Raw genomic sequence first — 23,791 nt, 5'->3', positions numbered from 1 at the left:
TTTTCAGCAAGCGGGTCTGGCCTAGGGAGAATTTTAAATAGGGACAATTTTAATTAGAATTTTAATGGTAACACAGCAGTAAATATTTGTTTTTAATTGGTTTTTATTGGGGATAGTGTTTGTATCGTTTTAATATGCTGTAAGCCGCCCTGAGTCCTGTTGGGAGAAGGGCGGCATATAAGTTTAATAAAATAAATAATAAATAAATAAATAAATAAATAAGAAAGAAAGACGGGATCCTTAAAACACCCCTACATTGCGTGTGGATGCAGGGGAAATGGCCAGAGCGTGAGAGGCAAAGCTAGTGGATGTTAGGGGGTCATTCCCAAGGCTTACAAGAATTACTGCAAGCAGGCCGAGCTACCGCTGCAAGAACTGACCCAAAGCCCGTTGCATTTGAGACTTACTTTTTCTCTCTCAGTAACCGAAGTCGGTGGAATACATTAATAACATCTCTTATGCGCCGTGGGGCTTCTTCAATTTTGGAGGCCAAATGAAGACAGGCCATTGACACATGCTGGAGAAAGGAAGACAGACAAGGGAAATTTCACTCTTGAGCAGCGAGAGAACAACTTGCACAACTGGCTTTTGAGCCACTCTTCTCACAACATATCCAATCTCACTGAGCTGCTCCGTTTGTTTCTGAGATCAATCCAATCTTTTTTTTTTTGTTTACAGGTAGTCCTTGACTTACAACCATTCAGTGACTGAAGTTACGACGTCAGCGAAGAGGGACTTCTTAGCAACTGTGGCAAGGTCATAAAATGGGGCAAACTTCACTTAACAACTCTCTTGCTTGGCTAGGGAAATTTGGAATCAACTGTGATTGTTAAGTGAAGGACTTGGCTGTATTTTTCAAAAGGACTCTGACACTACGGGACCGAGAGTGTTAACGTAACTCTTCCTCCCAACACACACAACCTCTGAGATTCAGGAAGGGACTTTATCATTAAGATCCTCTCAGTGCAACTCCAATAAAGGTCTTTCCAAATGACCTCAAGGGTGCCTCCATACGATTTTTGAAAGAAAGACAAAAAAAAAAAGTCTCTCCCTAATGTTTTGGGTGAGTTATCTTTTTTTTTTTCTGACGCAGGAGGTAGAATTTCTTCATCTTTTAAGAGTTGCTCAAAGGTCAGCAATGAAAGAAAAGCAGCAAACATTTCAATCAACCCCAAATTTAGCATCAATTTAATATATTACGGGTATCGCCCAAGGAGAAAAAGGCACATAGATTCAGGTTAACACTAAACTGAAGGCCGGAAAACATTTATATCTGAGATCAACAGGACCTGTCAGCAAGTAATATCAGCTTGGGATGTTGTCAAGCAGAAAAGGTTTGATAGTCTGATGTTCCAAAAACAGCAACTGAGTTTGCAGTCCCTAAAATTAAACTACGTACCTGCATGGAATGCTTCACAAACGATTTTGTATAAAAGAAACGCTGGAACAGCACCTGCCCTGTAGCCATGGCCACCTGGAAAATAAAAAGCAAAGCCAGAATATATATTAATACTCTTCCAATAGAAAACGCAAATGGAGCATGAGTTCTGAATATATAACGAATCTGCAGTTATATTCCCCCCCCCCCCCATCATTTATGTCTCCTCCTAGATGTGTGCGTTATACCTAAACCAGCTTGGGAAAAACACTTTCCTTATTTAAGGGAAGGAACTCAAAAATGTTTTTATTGGCAATCACACACACACTGTACAGGCTAAACTTCCTAGTGCCCAAGGAAATGAGCGGGAGATACTATTTAATGTATTTGAAAGGATGGTCCTGTGTAGTCATTCACTCCTGGTATCTAACAGCAGGCAAGTGAGAAAACTGCATTGTTTGTTTGGTGTCGACAGACAACTTAAAAGGGTTCTAAGGCGGAAGACACTCTCAATGGCCTTCCGCCCACTTTCTCTGAACACAGAAAAATGAAAGGGCCCCGGCCGGCGCTTTACTGCTCAATTAGAAAAAAAACAAGGGGCAATTAAAAACCCACTCTTCCGTGTAAAAGACAGCTCTGGAGGAGAAAACCAAGAAAAGATTTCTCAACAATGGGAAGGGTATTTGGGGATGAAATCAGCCAGAGCGCAAGTCTGGAGCTGTAGCTCCAAAATACTGTAATCCAGTCTGCCTCCAAAAGAGCAGTAATCAGCTAGTTTCCTTGGCAAACAATAAAGAACTTGCAAGGGAGGGAATCACTGTCATTTGAGGCCAAAGGGCTGTTGCGTCACACACTTCCTGGAAAAGAATGTCGGCTTGCCTGGGCTGTGCCAGGAAACTTCCAGTAAAGCAATTTTGCTCTCTCTGCCTTTCCCCACGGCTTCCTTATCATGATTCCCCTTTAAGAAGTTTTTATTTTTAACTGCTTTAAAAAGCCCCTAGCCTGGGAAACAAAAGCAGAATCAACTGACCCAGAGGCAGCCAATTTGTACAGAGTTCCTAAATATTCCTAGATTTAGAACACTGCATGCTACACAGATTCTTTACAAGACCTGTTGAATACTAGTTTTAAACTAGGGGTTTTTTTTTATCCTGAGAAGAGAATTCCATGTTGTTTCATCTTCCAGTTTAAATATAACCTTGGGGGTTTATAAATTCCCTTTCCTTATTTGGCTTCAAGTGGATAGACTGTCATCACAATCCTAATGACATATATATTAATAACGAAGTTGGAAGGGACCTTGGAGGTCTTCTAGTCCAAACACCCCTGCTGAAACAGGAAACCATTTCATATGGAGACTTTATATATAAAAAAGCTATCAGCAAATACAAACAAGAATTCCACACATTTGTACATAAAAGACTCACAGACATCCTATGATTAGTATCACTGAGTGACACACATCCAAAGTATTTTGGAAGGATGAACCATTCAGACGAAAGAATGAAACAAACCCTGAGGAACACAGGTAAGGTTATCATCACTATTATATTTCATTTATCGGAGCGAAGCAAAAGAGCTTTGAATTACTACATCACTATATGTAAGGGTGTAGGTCTATACATGTGTTGTATATAGTATGTTTAAATGTGTGTTATGTATGTGTACACTTTGAGAGCAACTACATTTCATTTTTAATGTGTGCCATTGTGCCCACAGTAAAAAATGACAAAATCTATCTATCTATCTATCTATCTATCTATCTATCTATCTATCTATCTATATCTATCATATATGAGAATTAGATTAGTACCGTATAGGTCAGTACCACTGATGTCATAATAGTACATGTGTCATAATCAAGTATTGCCTGGAATTTTGAGTTTCATTCTGAAGTTTCCGTATCTCCATCCTATTGTTCAGTACTGGTCTTGATTTGTTCAGATCCAAACTGGCAAATCTGAACAGAATATCCCCAAATATCAAATTTCGGAATTAGCTCCTAATAGTACCAGGGGCTACAAAATCCTTCCGGCGAATCCAGGAGTTTGGGGATCCCTGGCTTAGAGGATCTAAGCTTTCCTCTATTTCTGAGAAAGGCAGATTTTGCATATTTGAGATTAGGCTACAATGACAACACAATGCTTGGATTGCTAACAATGCCTTCCATCTCCACCCACAGTGGGGGTAGATCATGTGCCCAAGAGGCATTGGTTTTTTTTTCTTTTCCTTTAAGGAATCTGCATAAAGATTTTAGGCAGGCTTAAGTCCTTCTTTTAAAATGCTAATGGAGTACTGTTACAAGCTCCCTTAGAATGGATAAGGAAGAAAACAAGTCTCAGGGACCCCCCCCCCACTGAAAAGATGATGAAATTCTGGACAGTAATAAAAGAACAGAGTTTTGACATTCTAAACGCAATAAGCTGTCTGATTATCTGAAATAGTACAACTATTAGCTCCAATGTAGCACATATTCCAGTAGTTTTTCCAACCTGGGCCCCTTGGAGACTTCCCCAGCCAGCCTCCAAGGGGTCCAAATTCAGAAACACGGACTTATTCCGTTTCTTATCCATTCAGATCTCGGCCGACTACGACTCCCAACTTCCCCAGGCGAAGATGGGTATTGTAGTCCAACGTACTGACGTTCCCTGCTCTTTCCCTCGGCCCCCCCTCCCCCATTCGAAGCCCCCCTCCCCTGCCTGTAACCGCCGCCGTGGAGGCTTTCCAACGGCCCGGATTCGAACTGAGGCCCGAGGCCTCCTCACCTGAGGAATCCGGAGCAGGATCCCGGCCGACTGGACGAGCTCACAGCCCGTGATCCGGAGCTGCGCCTCGGTCTCGGCGTCGAGGCCGTTGCTCATGGAAGGCGTGAAGCGAAGCGTCTCCTCCGGCAGGAGGCAGTTCTCCAGGGTGAGCAGCACCCCCGAGTAGAGCCGGTCGCCGATGCGGAGCGCCCCGGGCGGAGGCGGCGCGGGAGGCGGCGGGAGAGGCCCCGGGCCGCCGCTAGAAGACGACGACGACGAGGAAGAGGACGAGCCGCCGGCCGAAGCGGCGGCCATCCTCGCCGAGCCGAGTCCGAAGCCCGCCGGGGCCGCTGTGGCCGCCGCGGGCGCCATCATCGCCGCCATCTTGTCCGGACGACGTCGCCACCTCCGCTCAATCTCGGACTGATTCAACTCCACTTCCGGCCTCCTCTCGCCCGGCTTCCTGCCCGCGCCAGGCTTCTGTCCCCGCCCCGAGGCCGCGACGTCTCCCATTGGCCCGCCCCGAGGAGGCGTCGGCTTTCCGATTGGCCAGCGGCGAAAGAACGTCCTTGTGACGCAACGGTGGAAATTTCGATTTTCCTTCTCCAGGAAGTTGCGAAAAGAAAGAGGGGAGGGGAGGGGAGGGGCCGGGCGGGTTGGGCTTCGTTGGAGAGGCTGAGCGGAACAATCAAGCTTCCCGGCGTGCAACGCGCGCGCCGCTTCCACTTCGCCTTCTTTCTCAGGAAGCGTTGGGTTCTACCACTTCAAAATGCGGGGGGGGAGAGGGTGCACCCGTAGCCGGTTCAGAGAATGGGCAGCTTTCATTTCTGCCAGATATCTGGACGGAGAATTAATGCGGCCAGGGAAGACTTTTGGTAATCTTTCCTACTGTTTTTCACCTTTCCAGAGCGGAAGAAGTTCTAAATGAGCTCCCCCATGCGTTCTAATGGTACAACCCAGATTGAAGGCAAAGTTCTGAATGGGCAGCCAAGCCGCTCCTTTGATTTTGATGCCCAGAATGGCAGAATTCCTCCCCAAAAATCTGGTTTTTATTTAAAAAAAACCCCAAACCCTCCGATAATAATTCCCCTGCCAGCTGAGAGCGATAGGGAGTGTAGTCCTCCCTTGCCCAGGAATGAAAATGCACCAGGGGTCCCATCCACTGCAGCATTTCCTATTATTACTGACATTATAAAGCTTTGCAAAGTGATGGGCACATAATCAGAGGTGAATTTCCTTATATGGGCCTTGCACTGGGGTGTGAGGACACTGGGCCTGGTTAATGAGTTCACTCAAGGGGGGGGGTGTTTTGCACACACACACCCCCCAAGGTGTAAACTCACCATGCGGGGCTGCTCTGCTCAACCTGGTAAAAAAAAAAAAAAAAAACCTTGTTACAAATGAAGGTGAATATACATGTCGGGATAATGTTGCAGGATCCAATCTAGGCTGGTCACTGGGACCAGAGGTTTCGTCTTCCGAGCTTTTTGGATTTGTACTGGAGCTCATCTTCAGGGGACTTCTCTCTAACCCGAGTGCGTGCTGTCTGTGCATGGTATTTGTATGGTGCCTGTTGCATGTGGCCTTTTAGATGTTGATTGGGGTGTGTTGATGGCTGGCTTTTAAGTCCTTGACTGTCCTTTGGCTTGTGCTGCCCAGCCTTCACCTTCTAAGTACTTTGATAAGCCGGTGATAAATCAGCCCTCCTGTTGACTGTTTGAAGCCCGTTTCCCAGGCTTCAATTGCTTCCCTGGCTGTTTTTGTGCCTGCTCGTCCAACAATCTTAGTAGCTGCAAAATTGAATGTGTGTCCTTCTTCATTGCAGTGTGAAGCTACCGATGAGTTCAGGTCTCCTTGTCAGACCACTCACTTGTGTTCTTGCAATCTGGTGGTTAACTTCCTCCGTCTGTTCTACATAGTCACAGGGGCAGTCCATGCAGGGGATCCGGTAGATTAAATTGGAAGTATCTCCCACCTCCAAGCAATCTTAACAAAGTATAATTTGTCCTTGTATAGTTACTCTGAATTTTTTGTGTGTGTTAAGAACTTGGCTTCAGAGAAATGTTAATCTACACCCCCAAACAAAAATGCTGGATTGTGGGTGATATTTTCCCCACTATTACCTGCTCCGCTGCATCCACAATTTGCAGTTCACAGCCTAGCTTTGAACTGAAATAGATTATGCCAGAAGCTAAGGTCAAACTGAACTTTCTAAGGTGAGGTACAGAGATATATATTGCTTCCCAACTGCAAAGGGCATTTTATCTCTGTCTCTTGTATTTAAAATAACGCAAGGGAGCATTTGCAGAGCTGCTTGACCTTGTTTGCCAAATTCCAACCAGCAAAAGCTCTTTGGCAAAGAAAACCATGGCTGAGCAGAGAGCCCGGAATATTTAAGATGGGGAAGGATAAGAGGCAAGAGAATGGAGAGGCCTAAAAAAATGTTTCCCACATTAAAACAGAAATTGGCTGGGAGAGAGGGTGATTAGTAGAGTAATTCAGCTGTGTTGTTTTTTTTATCCTTTCAATTTGCTTTTTTTAAAAAAAAAAAAACCTAATCAAACTTTATTTTCATGTCACCCTTTGCTCTAAAGTCCATCTTGCGTATAGTATTCTTTCCCCTTTTCTTTGTTTTGCTTTCATTGTTTTACTGAATAAAAAACTGGGGGGGGGGGGGAGAGAGAGTTAAGCCTCTGAGCTAGATTTGACCCAACAACTCACTACAGACGGGAGATGCCCTAAGTTGAATAGCCACAAGCCACGGATCAAACTGGATGACTTTCAGAAATCATTGCTTCAGCTCAAGCAGGGAGAGAGAGAAAAAAATATCAATATTTTTATTTCTAAAATGTCCTTTTTTTAATTTGAGCAAAGCTCCTTGGGAGCGCGTTCCCTTCATGGATATTTCAGTAGGCGGGAAAATATTCCTTCGGGCTCCTTTTCTTCGCCCTGGGCTGCAAGCAGTCCTTCTTCCCCTCTTCTTTTCGCCAAAGCAGCTAAAGATTTGAATGTCTTTGGTTCATAAATGGCCAGCTCAGCCAGCGATTTCCGGTTCAGTTCTACCTGACACTGTGATGCAGGAAAATTAAAAAAAAAAGAGCTGACTTGGCGTGAGTCTAGATTTACATTTCCTGCATTTTTATCCTATCCAAGCATGAAAAGTTCAACGAAGAAAAAGCAGATTTGAACTTTGTACAAAAAAAAAAGTCATTTGTAAGCTTTTGGGGCCTGCTGCAATCCTTCCCCATTTTTTAAAATTATTATATTTAAAGTCACTCGTGCTCACAGTAAGGAACCACAGCCACATGGCCATCAACAAGCCAAAAAAAAATCACCTTAAAGTATAATAAAACATTCGTAATATAAATTTAAAAGGATAAAATAAAGCAACACTAACGACAGTAATGATAAATTGGTGGTGTCATTTCATCACCTCCAGGCTGTCTGGAAGAATGCAATGTTGAAAAACACCTGGAAATCTAAACTAGAAAAAAAAAATTAAAGCCAATTACCTTATAAAGGCCACTTATGAAATTATGGTACTTAATACCATGTTCCAACGTTGCTGCTTCGATCCTGGTTTCCCAAAGCTGAAAGGGAAAAATGCAATATTCATAAGATTTTGGTAAAGAATTAAGATGTTTGCATAGCTGCGGACCATCCCTGGCATACAATCCTGTCCTATTGATTGTACAGGGGGCCTGTTTCCCAGGCTTCAATAATTTCTCTGGCTATTTTTGTACTTGCCCTGCCAATAATCTTAGTAGTTGCAAAACTGACTGTTGAAGAAATGGAATATAAATTTATGGCTCCCATTACTTAGTGAGTTGAAGACTTGACATTAGATATTGTGTTACTGGCAGATGTAACTTATGCATGGACAATGACTTTGAAATACGGTCACCTTTAACTGAAACTATTACATAAAATGTCATATATATCTGTATGAGAAGCCCTTAAGGGCACAATTTACATTGCTGTAATTGCATTGTTGCTTGCTTCTCTCTTTTGGTTATTCAACTTTGCTCTGTTCTAGTAAATAAATAAAGCACATTTTCTTAAATGAGCAATAATAGAAGGTAGAAACCCAGCAGATTGCCCTTAAGGCACTTCAGGACGCACAATATTTTATAAGTATCTCAAATGTTTTGGCTCTTCCTTACCGTCCTCATATCTCTCTTTTTGAGCAATCTGGCCTTGGTGGCGTACACAAAGGCCCTCCGAACAGCTCGGTATGCCAAGCTATAACAACGGTTCTTCCGTCCACGAAAATGCTGGAGAGAAGGGAAGGAAGGGCACAAAGATAGCAACATCAAAAGATTTCCAGTCCTCATTAACCAGAAACCCCCAACTCACAAAATCCAAGGTGCTTGATGTGTTGAATAATACGTGGCACAACTGAAGCTTGGCATCACTGCGCGGAACCTGGAATTGTTACCCTGTCCCTTCAGCCCACCAATTGAGCACTGGCAAGGTGGGCATCTGCAGCAAGAAGTCCTATTCAACAGATCAGGCTGCTGAGAATAGGGAATTCTGGGAGCTGTAGTTCTAAACATCTGGTGGGGAAACTTAATGTAGGTAATGTAGGCCACCCACTCTGTGGAATCAGCAATCCGGGTTTACAATGACTTAAGTTTGCAAGAACAGTAATAACCATAGCAATAACAGAGTAAGTCAAATGCAGTACTAAGAGCCATCCTATTACTACTAGGAGCAACATTAAACAGTACAGCTGTACTACTAGGAGTACATTTCCAGCAGTTCTTAAGTAAATATGCCCTTCAGAGGAACTCAACGCCTGATGTTCCTGTTGCGTTCTAGGCAACAACACGGAAGTGGGGTGCCCTCGCCTTCTCCCAGGAGGTTTCTTTAACCTCCCTCTTAGCATTGCCCTTTCCTAGTGGTCTCCCATCCCTGGCTGCCAGGCCGGGCGCCGCCTGGCTCCCAAAGCATCAAGCTACTAAACCATCTCGGGGCTAAAAGGAGGGAAAGGGGAACGAGAAGGCAGACTGGCGGGGCTGCAAGGCGACCCCTCCCCGCCTTACCAGGGCATGCTTGAGAATCTGCTGCTTGCGCCAGAAGCGGTCGGTCACCCGGCTGCGGAGCCAAAGCGGGAAAGTGAGGAAAACCATGCCAGCGAGCCCGAGCTTTGCAAAGGAAGCGGCGGAGGGGTCGCCCGGCTGGAGGTGACCGAGCCACGCGGCCGCCGGGCGAGACTTCGCAGCAATTGCTGCAAAAACGACCGGGAGAGCAAAGGGGAAGAGCGCGCCACCCGCAGCCCCGCACTTCCGGCGCTGGTGGGGAACTCGCCATTTGAGTGGAGAAGGGGAGGAAGAGGAAGGCCAGGGCCACGCCGAAGCGTTATAGATCGGGATTGGGGGGGGGGGGGGGGGGGGGGGACAGGGGGTTAGTTGTCGCTTCTTCGCCCGGAAGGCCCGCCATGCGATCTTCCTCCCGTCCCTTTCCCATTGGTTTCCGTGGGAACCGCCCCTCAAGGAGGAAAGAGGAAAGCCCGAACAAAGAGCGAAATGCAGCTGCGGTTCCGATCGACGCGCCCCGCGGGGATTTAAATCAGTGTTTTTCAACCTTGACCAATTTTAAGGCATGTGGACTTCAACTCCCAGAATTCCACAGCCAGCATTTGGCTGTGGAATTCTGGGAGTTGAAGTCCACATGCCTTAAAATTGTCAAGGTTGAGAAACACTGATTTAAAGGGAGGGGAAACCGTCCCGAGGTGGCGAGTCCCGTTTTTTTAAAAACCCTTTGGCTAATTTGGAAAGGCTATACCGGATCGGACCTCATTAGGAGGGGAGACCACGAGGAAAGCCCAGCGTCGAGGGGGCTTGGCTCAGGAGGAAGATAAAACTTCCTGCAAGAAGGCAACCGACATTGGTTCTGTTGGGAAAAAGCTGCACGGGTGGATAGAGATGGGAATGCGGGATGCTGGTTGGGACAGGCTGTGGCAGATGGGTGTGGAAATCAACCGGCTGGGGCTCAGAGGGGCTTTTTTAGAGCACTTGCAAGGCTTTTGGTTTGACCTGCGCACCTCAAAGCCTGCATTTGCACAACCACCTCCCCCATATGTGCATCAAACATGGAATAATCAACTCCCTGAATTTACACAAGCCACACGTGTGCACAAAGGCACCTGCTCGTCGTATGCGTGGGTCAGCCCACTGTGCAAACACAAACAGTATTCTTCACACACATTTTTGTATCTAGAAAGCTGGACTGCACAAAGGGCATTGTCGTGTGACGCATACCCGCAAGGTGTCATTGTGTAATGACCTGACGGAGTGGCAGAAAGAGCCCAAAGGACATCTGTCCTACCCCATTCCCGACTCTTTCTTCTGCCCGGCTCTGACAGTCGTGTGCAGGTGTCAATTCTGAGCACTCTACAACCATCCCAAAAGCCGGGAGCTCTTTACAAGCAGTCCTCAACTTAACAGCAGTTCATTTAGTGACCGTTCAAAGTTACAAGGGCGATGAAAAAAGGGATTTATGACCATTTTTCCACACGTGAGAGACCCTTGCAGTGTCCCAGTGGCCATATAACCAAAATCTGGATGCTTGGCAGCCGGTTCGTATTTACGACAGTCGCAGCATCCCAGGGTCACGTGATTCCCCCTTTTGCGACCTTCTGACAAGCAAAATCAACAGGGAAGCCAGATTCGCTTAACGACCGTGTTAATAACAACTGCAGGGATTCTCTCAACAACGGTGGCTGGAAAGTTCGTAAAATGGCCGCAGAACGGGGCAGAAATTCACTTAACAACTCTTTCACTTGGCAACGGAAATTCAACTCTTGGTCGTAAGTCAAGCACTACCCATGCCCTGGGTGACAGGCAGGGAGAGCACAGCTAGAGAGAGCTCTGGGTTCTGGCCTCTTCGGCGGTCTCCTTCCACCAAGTCTTCCGGCTCAGGTCTGCCCCCTTTGCTATCAAAAGTTCCACCAGGGGAAAGAATTTTTTCTCCGCAGCCAAATGCAAAGCGGTTTTCCCCAACCACCCGGCCGTGTTAACGTCCGTTCCGTGCTCTAAGAGACAACCGGCAACGTTGGCGTGACCGCCGAGGACTGCGCGGTGGAGTGGTGTGAGCAGGAGGCCATCTCTTCGATTAAGGCTGGCAGGGGAGCTTCCTCTGAGCAAAAGGCAGACGGAGCGCAGGCACCCGGCGCCTGCGGCCTTGTGGAGCGGGGTGCAACCGCGGAGGTCTGCTAAGCTTCGATCCGCTTGGTTCTGGAGCAGCAGCTTCACGATCTGAAGGGGGAGAGACAGGAAAAGCTTGAGAAAGCAACAGAAGTCCTGCTCCAGTGGAAGAATCCAAGAATCCCACAGGTTTTGTGCTAAACTTCACCGAGTCTCTGAAAGAATTTGATTTTCCACTTCTGGGCTTTCGATCCATTGGAAAGCGAGATGGATGAAGTTTGCGCCCGCAGGAAAGCCTCGAGGTTTTTAAGAAGAGATTGGACAGCCATTTGTCTGAAATGGTATAGGGTTTCCTGCCTGAGCAGGGGGTTGGACTAGAAGACCTCCAAGGTCCCTTCTAACTCTGCTATTCTGTTAAAGCAGTGGTTCTCAACCTTTTTAATGCCGCGACCCCAACCGGTCGTAAGTTGAGGACTAAACCGGTTGTAAGTCGAGGACTAAACCGGTCGTAAGTCGAGGACTAAACCGGTCGTAAGTCGAGGACTACCCAACCGGTCGTAAGTCGAGGACTTTCCCTGCCCGGAAGCGCCGCGCATGCGTGGTTCCACCCCCTGCGCCGGCCGAGGCGTAGCTGGCAAGCGGCAGAGACGGAGCAGGCCGACCACCAGCTGGCCCAGCCCAAGGGAGGTAAGGCACCCGCCGGAAAAGGGGAAAAAAATGGCAGACAAAAAAAATGGCGGACAAAAAATGGCGGACAGCCTTGCTTGGCGACCCCCAGGAAATGGTCGATCGACCCCAAATGGGGTCCCGACACACAGGTTGAGAACCACTGTGTTAAAGCATTCCCCAAATATTTCTCTGCTTGTGATAAACAATAATAAAAACAGCCCCCGATTCATGAGCAACAATCACCCCCCCCCAGCTTCACTATAATAGTATTAATTATTACGATGAATTATAACACTGATCTAAAATTTAAGACCACCTCAGGATGGCTGTTTTTAGAAGCGACAGAGAGCGCCGTCCTTCCGCAGTCGTCTTGGAGATTCACGTCGGCCCCTTGGACAAGCAACAGACGTGTCGTTTCGGGTCTCCCAATCTCGGCAGCGATGTGTAGAGGTGTGACACCTCCCTTGCCTTGGAGATTGGGGCTCACCCCTTGGGAAATCAGCCCATTCATTATGTGAAGCTGGTGGCCAGCTGTGGCCCAGTGCAGGGCGGTCCACTGGTTACAGTCGCAAGCGTTGGGATCTGTCCCGTGCCGTAGAAGCAGTTGCATCATCAAGGTGTGGCCGTTGGTGGCCGCACAATGAAACGGGGTAAGGCCCTCTTTGGTGGAGTCCATCACTGGCGCCCCCCGGGCCAGGAGGAGATCCGCCACTTGGGTATGGCCGCTCCAGGCAGCATGGTGCAGAGGTGTGTAGCCGGCCTTGGTGTCGGTACGGATCACGGCTCCACGCTGGATGAGAAACTTCACCAAGGGGAGGTAGCTGTGTAAGGAAGCGACGTGCAGGAGAGTCCAGCCATTTTCGTCTCTAAAAAGGATTATTATTATTTTTTAAACAGAGAGAGCTGAGAAGGCCTTGGAAAGCAAGGGATGCTGGGAAGTGTAGTTCTAGAGACAGAGGCACACAATTGGTATGGGCCAATTGTCTTTAGATTCGAAACCCAGAATGTGTGGCTTTCCATACACGCTGTGCCAAAAGGCAGGCTGCAATTATGTTTTCTCCTCCAGTAGTTTTGGCTTTTCTAACTGATTTTTAAGGAGCTTGAGCATTCCTTTCACATTTCTTCCTCTTTCGTATCCAGAAAGGTCCCTGCTCTTCCCACCCACCCCTTTGCTGCTTTCATTTCCTGTGTGTGTCTTTGGGAAAGCCAGACTCAGAAGCCAAAGGGCTGGTGATTTGATGCCATTTGCAAACTGGCAGCTACATGCTAATTGTGATGAGTGTTTAACCTCCCAACATTGGCATAAGGAGTGACTGGACAGTTATTTATCCAGAATAATGGTATATAGCATTTCCCTTGTTATTCTGTATAACTTAGGTGAGGGATATATTTTTTTTTTGTCACTGTGGTTTATTGAACCGTGTGAATCCCAACTTATCTGGTTAATTTAGAGTCCAGCTAAACAACCTGTACCAACCCCTGCGGTGGGGCTTAACCAGTAAGTAGCTGAAGCCTGAATCAACCCAATTTTAGCTACTACGAGTCTCGTCTCTCCTCAGCCATGGAGCTGCCTTGAGGGGAAAATGGGCCACTCTTTTGATCAATCTACACTGCAGGGTTGTTGTGCTGGGGGTAAAATAAAGGAGACATTTCCAGGTAATTGTGAGGTCCTTGTGTAATTGTGGGGTCCTTGGTGCTCTCTGAGCTGGGTGGTTTTCTTGCAGACGTTGCGTTAGCCAAACTAGGTAACATCTTCACTGCTACATGGGGAGAGAGCAAACCTCCCCACTCCTCTTTAGCACACTGATGACGTTACCTAGTTTGGTAATGAAACGTCTGCAAGAAAACAACGAAGCTCAGAGAACACCAAGCACCCCACACTTCCATGTAATCTGGCTGGTGTTTTCAAGAGAAGAAGAAGGCTATAAATGCAATTAAGGTTTTTTAAAACAGACCCCTGGCCAAAGCAGTGCCCCCAGACCACACCTGCTGTTTGTAGATGCCCCTCGCTTCAGTAGCTGCTTTACCAGCCGCAGGTCCCCATTCCTGGCTGCCTGATGGAGCTCCCTCCATCCTGGTGCCTTGGCTGTCGGGAGCAAACCGTTTTCAGTCCCGCTCGTGGCAGGCTCCAAGCCTTCCTCTTTTCCGATTCCCTCGGGGATGCTTTCTGCCAGCACCATCCACTTTCTCACCAGCTCGGCCTGGGTTTTTGCCGCTGTTGAAGGAAGAATGGGGGAAAAAACGGATCAATGTTTTAGAGTCTGCGCATCGGCCACAAAATGAGATGCAGAGAGAAAAAAATGGGAAGATAGGAAGGTACCAAAAGGGAAAGGGGAGACCCCGCCCACTTTGAGAAGCCCCACCCACTCCTTGCCTAAGCCCCATCCACCTGAACTTCACCCCCCCTTCCCCCTTTTCAGCAAGTCCACTCTGAGAAAAACGTGACCCTGGAATAAAAATTTCCTTCAAAATTCATCTCCGCTTCAAACTTTGATGAAGAGCTGATCGTTTATCAGTAACTTTGAGCTAAAGGGAGAAATTATCCACTCTCAGAGAAGGCCAACTATGTAGGATTTTGCACAAAGTCAATCTAATCCCGGGGCGTCCAACCTTGGCTACTTTTAAGACCTTGGACTTCAACTCTCAGAATTCCCCAGCTAGCATGATAGTAAAAAGCAGGGCTGGCTGGGGGCTTCTGGGAGTTGAAGTCCAAGGTAGGACATCCTGATCCAAACCAAACTGAGATTTTTAACTTCGTTCGAAAAGCATATAAAGCACGTGAGACCTTTTTATTTCTTACCAGTCATTTTTTTCTCCTCTGCTGCTGACTTTTGGTTACCACACCGGTGTTGTTTTTCCAATGATGAGGGCGTGTTCACACCCTTGAGTTGGTTTTTTTTCCAGGGGCTGCTGCAAAGCTTGGCAATCTTTTCTCCAGAGTTTAGGCACAGTAGCTACTTGTGGTATACAACGAAGCAAAATTTACAAAATTTCTGTAAAGAAAGGGAACAGAGAAAGACAAGAATCAGGCCGATTGTATTCTGACAATATTTGCTCCATAAATATCCAGTCAATTCCAGGAATGGAGCCAGTGAGCTGAGTCCAGCGGATTGTTCCTTGCAATCTGTGCTCGAGTGTGCAAAGAGCTGTTTATTTAATAACTAAGTAGTAGACCTAAGGAGGGAAGGAGACGTGTCTACGCATCGCTGATTGGATGTCACCTAGCTAGTTCGTCTCCCTTTTGTGTGTACACAAAGACGGTAGACACCCTGACGGAAATGTTTTTGAAGCCTGTATAGATCTGAATCAGCCTAATGTTTGAGGAACATGGGGGCTGTAGTCCAACACAGGCATGGACTTCAGGTTTGGGAAGGCAGCTAGGAAAATAATGCAGTAGTGATTGGGGGGGAAGATCAAAGAATACGAGGCAGACCCAGAAGAAGATGGAGAGACAATATCAAAGATATATTACAACAACATCAATTAACAATGGTTGAGGCTTGCCAGGAGAGCAAGAGCCAGAACTTTGTAAGGAGGAGGAGGAGGAGGAGGAGGGAGGAGGGAGAAGGGGAAGAGGAGGAGGAGGAGGAGAAGATGGGGGTACCTCCCAGATGAAATCCAACTGTGGATTTGCAGGAGGGTATGAAGTTCTCCATCAGGATACAGCAAAGTGTGTTTTGAAAAATCAGATCCAATGTTTGCAAATCCTCAGCAAATCCAGACCGAAAGGTCTGCCCTGCTGGATTCTTTAAAAAAAATAAAATAAATTAAAATATCAGTTGAACCAAATCCTCACTCATCCTTCACCGTGTTAAGGGGAAGGGGAAGAATGAAAGCCCCTTCGTGAGCACCCCAGTTTGATTCAATTGCACTTGCGGCTTCTGGAAGGGGGAAAAAAAACAAAAACCACCCTTAATGGGCAGCTTGGTGGCAAAGGGACGCTTAACCTTGGAAGCAGCGCAAAAGGAAACAAAAGTCAAGTGGGCGATTTTCTTACAGACCATCTGGCATGCTCCAACATGTCCCCTTTCCCAGGTTACTTCTGTTATTTAATGCCCTGTTTTGTTTTGTTACTCAAGCCTGGAATTCCCTTCTTTTTTTAAAAAAAATAAATAAATAAAATGAATGAACGAATGTCACTTGTTAAAATAACACCATCCAAAGAAAAGCGCCTATGCCGAATGCTTATCATTTTTTTTAACGTAAATAAATAGGAGAATAGCGAATCGCCCAGGGATTATACTTGGGACCCCGAGCTGTCTCGAGAAACTGATTTAGAGCAGAAGAAGAACTGATCATTAACCTGGCTTCTCTGCGGGTGGCCTCGCCGGCTGGCCCTTTGGCATTCCGAACCATTATCCACAGCTTGTAAATTAAACAATGAATTTTTAAAAAGCAAAGCTGTACAAGCCTGAACCTTGAACCCCTAGATCTTTACGGTCTGAGAAGGTAAAGGTTGCATAATGGCCCAGGAATTAATCACGGGCAACAGAAACCCTTCGGGAATCCAGAAACGCTTCGGGATCCAAACAAATCATTTGTAAGCCACTGCAATGGTCTGCAGGAATGACCTGGGTGGACAGAAGGGGGAGTGGTAGATGGGGCAACTGGCATGTAAAAAAATATATCTCAGCCGATAGGAGAGGAGGATGGGAAGGGTCTCGGAAGGGACCCCCCTTCCTCTTTTCCAGAGATTAAATGGAGGGGAGAAATGTCGTCAGGCTTGCAAGATACTTCGAATGTAACCTGACGATAAAGACAGAGCTAGCATTCGTTGCTGCGCTTCTTGTCCAGACTACCTCGCAGGGCTAACGTCCGCCTAGAATCGGGTAGCTTCTCAATGGGGATAAAGGACGTGCACACCTGCTCGGCCACATTCCACTCATTTCGTTTCAGCTTGGCAGCTTGCAAGAAACCACCACATTCTTGAAGGCCTTGTGCTCAAGGTCCACCCGTCACTGCTCGCGTTAGCGGTCCAATCTTTCTTACTCAGCCAGTTTTAGACAAAGCCGAGGGACACGATTAAATCGATGGGCCCAAAGCTGCCATGTTGTACGCCCTGTTTTTATATAGTCGTTTATTTAACAGGGCTTTTCAACCAGTGGTACGGGTACCACCTGTGGTACATTGGCACCTGGCAGGTGGTACCCGACCATCCTAGAAAAGTGGTAGCAGGGGAGGGGAATGAGCTGAACCGGTGGCAGCACTGCACAAACCTGAGCTGCAGGGCTGTCAAGGCTCAGTGGAAGCACCAGGATCAGCGCCAGGCTCCAGTTGGAGCTCGGCGCTGATCCTGGAGCTTCTGCTGAGCCCAGAAGAAGTGCCGATCAGCTGGAATGTTGCAGCATCTCCAGGGTCTTATGATTTACATTCAGATGCTTGGCAACTGATTCATATTTATGATGGTCACAGTGTCCCAGGATCATGTGAAATGACCAACACCTGCTGCAACCACCCAGCAGACGGGGGGGGGAATAAAAACCAAACACCCCCCACCCCACTCTCGCTGCCAATCCTCAACAGAAATGCTCACAACAATGAAAACCTCGGACAGGAGGAAGAGCGCGGCCGGGCGGGCAGGCAGGTGTCTTGCTCGGCTGTGGCTTGGGGGGCACTTTTTTCAGTGCCATTGTAACTTCGAACAGTCACTAAGCGAACTGTTGTAAATCGAGGACTACCTGTACTTTATCACTTTTTTCCTTTGGGGGGGGTCATCAAGTTTTTGACCCCTTGCTAGGCAACTGGTGGTACTCGGATGTTGCCATATCCTAAAAGTGGTACAATGGGTGAAAAGGTTGAAAAGCCCTATTACATTTCCATCCTCTACTTCAAGAAGTAGAAACATGCGGGAATTTTTTCTCTGCTCCGGATAAGGAGGACCAGAGGGCCAGGTTCTGGATTAAGAAAGGAGTGGATGTCCATCCCATTAGGGTAGGGAACAACACCCCATCACTCTTCGCTTATTTCCAGTTCCCTTTTTCACTTTTTGAAGAATCCCTTTGCTGGTTTTATTTTAAAAGTGCCCAGCACTGAGCAATCAGGCACAGGGAAAGTGCTACAACTAAATGTCTATGGAGATTCTCAGTCATCCAGGTCATGGTTGGCCCCAAGATGCTTTTTCAAAAGGCAATTAGACATTCTTGGTTTGGTTTTTTTTCCCCCTTGGGAGATGTTCCATTTCTCATCCAAGAAGCTTCTTTGGTTCTGACTTTCCCACCACTTAGTCAGAACGGAAGAAGCTCCTCGGATGAGAAGCGAAACGTCTTCAAGGAAAAACAAAGCAAGTCCAGTCGCCTTTTGGCAAAGCACCTTTGGGTGTGTGTGTGCTACAAGGAGGAGATTTTCCTCAGCATTAGGTGAACACAAGATGGTGCTGTAAGCAAGAACAAAAGAGAGGCGGCACCGTAGCTGTTTGTGGCCACAGAAAGAGGTCTGGCATCTCAAGGATATGTGTGTCAAGGGAAGTGCGTTACAATCCACCCTCCCTTTGAAAAGTTATATGTGGCTTCCGGGGACCGGGGGGGGGGGGAGGAGAGATGGGGAGGAATAAAATGAGGATTGTTGAATCCCAAGAGAGATAAAATGCCAAAGAAGAGCGCTATCTGTGCCAATTAAGCAGTGGTTCACCGCACTAAGGCTGTCGTGCTAACTTAATTAGCACTTGCTAACCACTTTGATCTGCTAGAACAGTGGTTCTCAACCTGTGGGTCGGGACCCCATTTGGGGTCGATCGACCATTTCACGGGGGTCGCCAAGCAAGGCTGTCCACCATTTTTTTTGTCCGCCATTTTTCCCCCTTTTCCGGCGGGTGCCTTACCTCCCTTGGGCTGGGCCAGCTGGTGGTCGGCCTGCTCCGTCTCTGCCGCTTGCCAGCTACGCCTCGGCCGGCGAAGGGGGCGGAACCACGCATGTGCGGCGCTCCCGGGCAGGGAAAGTCCTCGACTTACGACCAGTTTAGTCCTCGACTTACGACCGGTTTAGTCCTCGACTTACGACCGGTTGGGGTCGCGGCATTAAAAAGGTTGAGAACCACTGTGCTAGAAATCTCTGTCCTACTTTCTGCTGAACCCCCAAATCAGGAGAGGCCAGAAAAGAGTAGCTTTGGGACCAAAAGGAGGAACTTCTTCTTAAGAGCAAATAAATCCTTCTCTTTCCATCCATTCCACGGATCTAGCTATACCTTACAAAGAATCTCCCTCTCAGCTGCAGAGGCGAAGCTCTGCTTAGCTCTTTGTCCGGGATGGAGCTCCATTGAAGGCGAGTTCTCACAGAGAAAGGAGCTTTATGGAGTAGCTTGGGGTTACTCCGCCTTCAGAGCATGTCTGCTTCGCCAGAGTAGATCCCAGGGATCTCTAAAATGCTACAAATTCAGTCTGGAGGTTGGAGGTAGAAGTTCAGAGGAAGTGGCGCTTGGGTTCTCCCGTTCTTCCAATTCTGGAATCGTAATCTTCTCAAGAGGAACATCCACTGGGGGAAGCCATCTCAGGAGGCTACTGGTCTCCAGTTCCCCTTGATCTACCACCTTCTGGGATCAGAAATGGCTTCTCCAAAGACTAATCCCTTTCTGTAATGGTACTGTTAGGGTGAAATGGGACCTGACAAAATGCTAGTTCTTGGGAGTCTCAGAGTCCACTCCCTTGCTCTTTAGGTAGTCACTTCTACAACCACTGTTCAACAAGTTGCAGCTTTGGGGGCTTGTTTGGGGAGCTGGGGTGGACACCCAGTTCAGGCTAGCCTTCCAGAGGGACTCCTTGGAAGGCAGGTTGGGGGACGTCTCCGGCTAACTGTTCCCAGGAGAAAAAGAGCTTCAGGTCCAACTCCAAAAATGAAATCCTTGCAGAGATAGGGAAACAATGACACCGCTGTCCCTGCCCCGCTGGTTTCCATGGCTTCCGTTGTGTTGGAAGAGGCCACTGAGTCAGGCTCCTGCTTTGTGAAGGAAACAAAGGTAACCGATGCATTAAGGGATGACAAAAGATGCTGAAGGACTTAATTGCACGGATTCTAGTCCCACCACTGTTTTGCGCCCACTGGAAATGTGTCTTAAACTAAATCTTTTATTTATTTATTTTTAAAAAAAGAGGGGGATGATAGCATTTCTCTATGATTAAGGGCCTTTAAAAGAGAAGGTCAACACTGTCCTTCCACAGAGCCTCCTCTTAGGAATGTCAATGAGAAGGGGAGCAAATCGTTCCACAACAGGGCTCTCTCCGTAATTTATTTTGGAGGACCTTGTTTCTGGTCATGATTGGTTCCTCAGACATTAGACTCAAAGGTCTTCTTTGCTGCTCTTCAAACTTCACTGGAAATGCTAAGGGATGGGTGGGAACAAACCCACAGCAATGATGACCTCCAGAGTCCATCTCAATTCTACGATCCTTGGCCTTCCCAATGCCCGCGTGCTCCAAGCTCCAACCGCCCAGAAGAATCAATAAAATCTTGGCTGTCTAAAATAAGGAAGGGACGAGGTCAGGAAAAGGGTTAGAAAGTGTCTTTCAGGAACAGCCGGGAGCAGCCAGGAAGCTTCACACGACGGACTTCAAAACTACCACAGAGTTCAAAACCGCCAGAAGAGGCAGCAGAAGAAATATAGTGTGAATGAAAAAGACGCTGTGGGAGGGGGGGACTGTTAATTAAATAATTTACAAGGCTAAAAGACGGATGGAAAAAAAAAAAGACTGCTGTTGAGAATTATATAGCCTATTAGATGAACTGGAATGTACTAGGATAAAATTGGGGGTAAAGAGAAAGTCCAAGCAACTATCTTGGAATGCCTAAAAAGGAATATTCCGAAAGAGTAAGAGATCCTTCCTTCCTTCCTTCCTTCCTTCCTTCCTTCCTTCCTTCCTTCCTTCCTTCCTTCCTTCCTTCCTTCCTTCCTTCCCTCCTTCCTTCCTTCCTTCCTTCCTTCCTCTGACTGGTACTGACTTTCTTTAGCTACACAGTAGAGCAGATCCCTGTTCCCTTGGCTTCCTTCAAACCAAGGAAGGAGGCATCCGTGCAACAACTTTCTACACCTAGTAACCATCAACCATTCAGGGAACGATCACACAAAGTGCACACACAGCTCTAGTTTTTCCACATGGGAAACCATCTTCAATTTGAGTTTTTTAAGATCACTTTTGGCTTAGGAAGGCTGCAGGCAGAGAGGGCAGGTCATGCCATTGGAGCAGGCAAGGTCTGACATTTTCACCTGTTTTCTCCCCATTTTGGGAGGCTCAGGATTTATTATTATTATTATTATTATTATTATTATTATTATTATTATTATTATTATTATTATTATTATTATTATTATTATTATTATTATTATTTACAACCCCCAATATTTCAAAGCTTCAGCGCTGAAGAGGGAAGTGTAATAAAAAGCTGACCTGGGGCAAATGAGAATATATCCTACACTCTTCACCTGGGCCTTGGTTATTAGAGAGGTGCTGAGGCGTAAAGAAAGGGACACGAGGTGGATACGTGACAGTCTTGGTGTACTGGGCGAATCCTGGATTTGCCTGTGTGGGTGCAAAAAAATGCAGGGAACGAGGAAGCAGGCGCTTGTTGACTTGGCAACTAACAATGGCAAGTCAGAAGCCTTTGGGTTAGTATCCAGCCTTTCCTTAATTGTTCAAGTGCCACTCTTCTTCTTTATCTGCAGACACCTTACAGATGTCTTCACTCTCTAATCCAGAGCACAGCCCCCCCCCAAAATCACCTCTACCTCCCTTCCTCCTTCGGCCTCCCCACCTGACTTCCGAACCGTTTCTAATTTCTGCCTGCTTGAAATTAGGTCCACCCACTTACACCTTTCCCCAACGATTCGGGATCTCGGAGCTTTTCCAGTAGGAGGTGTGAAAGCAACAGTCTAGATCCTGGAAAATATATATATATCTGTAAATAAAGAAAAAAGCCGGTGTGTGTGTGTGTGTGTGTGTCTGTGTTGGTGGATTGACTAACGAGCAGGTTTCTTTTTGAGGGGGTGGTCAAGTTCCCACCCAGCAATTGTCTGGTTTGCTGTGAGGTCGCATAAAAGCTAAAATAAGGCTGGTTATTCAACATTCCAGAGGGGGCCGTCATCTTCCGGTTAATGATGTATTTAGAAAATATAGAGGGCTACCTACTCGGTCTCGGTGGCTCTGGGCAGATGACAAAGAATAAAAACCCAACAATAATAACACTAGCTCTTCCAACCCTCTGGCAAACGGCAATCGGTCAAACAAGCCTCTTGATGGGTTCCATCCCATCAAGACCTGGCCAACCAGGTCTTCGGGGCCTCGTGGAAGAGTGTCAAAGTGGGGGCCAGTCTAATCTCCGTGGGATGATGCTCTAAAGGCAAGGAGCCACCACGGAGAAGGCCCTTCTTCTGGGTCTCATCAGATGTGCCTCTTTAGGAGAGGGGAGCCACCACATTCTCTGCCTCCCTGCTCTGGTGGGTCTGGTGGATGACACTGGGGAAAGACGGTCCTTCAGATGAGAGGTCCCCAACCTTTTGAGCACCAGGGACCGGTTCCGTGGAGAGAGTTTTTTCCGCGAACCGGAGGGTGCGTGGTTTTGTGTGCTGCCTGCATCCCACAGATAGGGCTTTGCTTGTTTGTGCGGACCGTTTGCTGGCATGCCGCAGCCCGGTACCGGTCCACAGACCAGGGGTTGGGGACCCCTGCTTCAGATAACCTGCCTCCTGTGGTTTAAAACTACTTCAAGCAGACCATGTTTCTCTACCCTGCCTCAGATCACCTCTGTTTGTGTTTGATTGAGAGCCCCTCTCCTTGTCCAATTACCTAACTCCCATTGTACCAGGAATGGCATAGCCATTATTCTAACCCCCATGGTTAAAAGGCAGATTAAGATATTAACCAAGGCAGGAGGCAAGCTGTGGGCTGTCCACCTAATGATAAAAATTTGCAGCATGATGGTGCGGTTGCGAGTGTGCGTATTTTCCCCCCGAGGTTCATCTTCCATAGTACAAGCTAATTAGACCCATAACTAAAAGACGAAGCTGTTGAAATGGTGCAGGCTCTCCAAAAATGCTACATCTGTTTTTCAGGTGCGATTCTCTGCACCCAACTGCGTTGATCCTTACGCCCAATTTCTTTACTAATTAAAGTAAAATCCAGGAAGCCCTTGCTTAGAGAGGAAGCCGGCAATAAATTGGAGCACTTGGAATACCGCATCCATAAAATAATAATAATATTAATAATGTTGAGACCCTAGAAAGAATGCAGGAAAAGAGCAACAAAGCCGATAAGAGGTCTAGAGGCTGAACTGTACGATGAACGATTGAGGGAACTGGGTATGCTCTAGTCTAACAAAGAGAAGGATTAGGGGTGATATGTTAGCAGTCTTGCAGTATTTGAGGGGCCGTGACAGCAATGAGAGGGTCAACCTATTCTCCAAAGAGGGCAGGACAAGAAGCAACGGATGGAAATTAATCGAGGAGAGAAGCAACCTGGAATTAAGGAGAAACTTCCTAAAAATTAGAACAATTAATCGAGGAGAGAAGCAACCTGGAATTAAGGAGAAATTTCCTAAAAATTAGAACAATTAACCAGTGGAACGCCTTGCCTCCAGAAATTGTGGGTTTTTAAGAAGAGATTGGACAGCCATTTGTCCGGAATGATATAGGGTCTCCTGCCTTGAGCAGGGGGTTGGGCTAGAAGACCTCCAAGGTCCCTTCCATCCCTGTTATTCTATGTTTTAAGTTCTGAAAGCGGTGGTGGGGGGGGGAAGGAAAAGGGCAAAAGAAAGAGCAACTGTGAAGCACAAACACTACATATCTCTTGAGAACATTTTGTGCAATCCATTGTGTTTGTTTGCACCCTGGATGCCATCTGGATTTTATGCAATTATTCCGGGCTATTTTA

The 23,791-nt window shown here is 47.0% G+C and overlaps 3 protein-coding genes across 3 annotated transcripts in view; all 3 read right to left on the bottom strand.

Annotated features, from left to right (window-relative positions):
• The window catches only part of LOC107287526 (cyclin-L1-like), an 8,723-nt gene extending 4,088 nt beyond the window's left edge, over nt 1-4,635 (bottom strand). Inside the window, exons 1-3 of the mRNA XM_015816046.1 lie at nt 4,144-4,635; nt 1,400-1,474; nt 408-517 (exon numbers count right to left, since the gene is read on the bottom strand). Coding sequence (XP_015671532.1) covers nt 408-517; nt 1,400-1,474; nt 4,144-4,635 — 677 coding nt within the window. The remainder of the gene's footprint in view (nt 1-407; nt 518-1,399; nt 1,475-4,143) is intronic.
• Nucleotides 4,636-6,980: 2,345 nt separating this feature from the next.
• On the bottom strand, nt 6,981-9,375 carry MRPL20 (mitochondrial ribosomal protein L20). The gene is made up of 4 exons (XM_015816042.1): nt 9,168-9,375; nt 8,286-8,396; nt 7,635-7,712; nt 6,981-7,191 (listed from the first exon to the last, which is right to left on the bottom strand). Exons 1-4 carry the CDS (start codon nt 9,252-9,254, stop codon nt 7,018-7,020), a joined length of 450 nt encoding a protein of 149 aa, XP_015671528.1. The 5' UTR covers nt 9,255-9,375; the 3' UTR covers nt 6,981-7,017.
• Nucleotides 9,376-10,964: 1,589 nt separating this feature from the next.
• Nucleotides 10,965-14,746, bottom strand: ANKRD65 (ankyrin repeat domain 65). Its single transcript, XM_015816060.2, has 4 exons — nt 14,740-14,746; nt 13,926-14,154; nt 12,256-12,805; nt 10,965-11,381 (listed from the first exon to the last, which is right to left on the bottom strand). The coding sequence occupies exons 1-4, from the start codon at nt 14,744-14,746 to the stop codon at nt 10,983-10,985; spliced, it is 1,185 nt and encodes a 394-aa protein (XP_015671546.1). The 3' UTR covers nt 10,965-10,982.
• Between the last annotated feature and the right edge of the window lie 9,045 nt (nt 14,747-23,791).

Source organism: Protobothrops mucrosquamatus, unplaced genomic scaffold (assembly GCF_001527695.2).
Source record: "Protobothrops mucrosquamatus isolate PMUCROS unplaced genomic scaffold, P.Mucros_1.0 scaffold397, whole genome shotgun sequence".
NCBI lineage: Eukaryota > Metazoa > Chordata > Lepidosauria > Squamata > Viperidae > Protobothrops > Protobothrops mucrosquamatus.
Note: the sequence above shows the minus strand (reverse complement) of the source record. Positions and strands in the feature narration are given on the sequence as shown.

Excerpts from the sequence above, each read along its gene's own strand:
- MRPL20 (XM_015816042.1), bottom strand. The coding sequence starts at position 9,254 with ATGGTTTTCCTCACTTTCCCGCTTTGGCTCCGCAGCCGGGTGACCGAC. Across the intron at positions 8,397-9,167 it reads AGATTCTCAAGCATGCCCTG|CATTTTCGTGGACGGAAGAA; the intron begins GTAAGGCGGGGA and ends CCTTCTCTCCAG. Across the intron at positions 7,713-8,285 it reads AAAAGAGAGATATGAGGACG|CTTTGGGAAACCAGGATCGA; the intron begins GTAAGGAAGAGC and ends TTTCCCTTTCAG.
- ANKRD65 (XM_015816060.2), bottom strand. Across the intron at positions 12,806-13,925 it reads GGGGCATCTACAAACAGCAG|AGACGAAAATGGCTGGACTC; the intron begins GTGTGGTCTGGG and ends AATCCTTTTTAG. Across the intron at positions 11,382-12,255 it reads CTAAAAACAGCCATCCTGAG|ATCGTGAAGCTGCTGCTCCA; the intron begins GTGGTCTTAAAT and ends CTCCCCCTTCAG.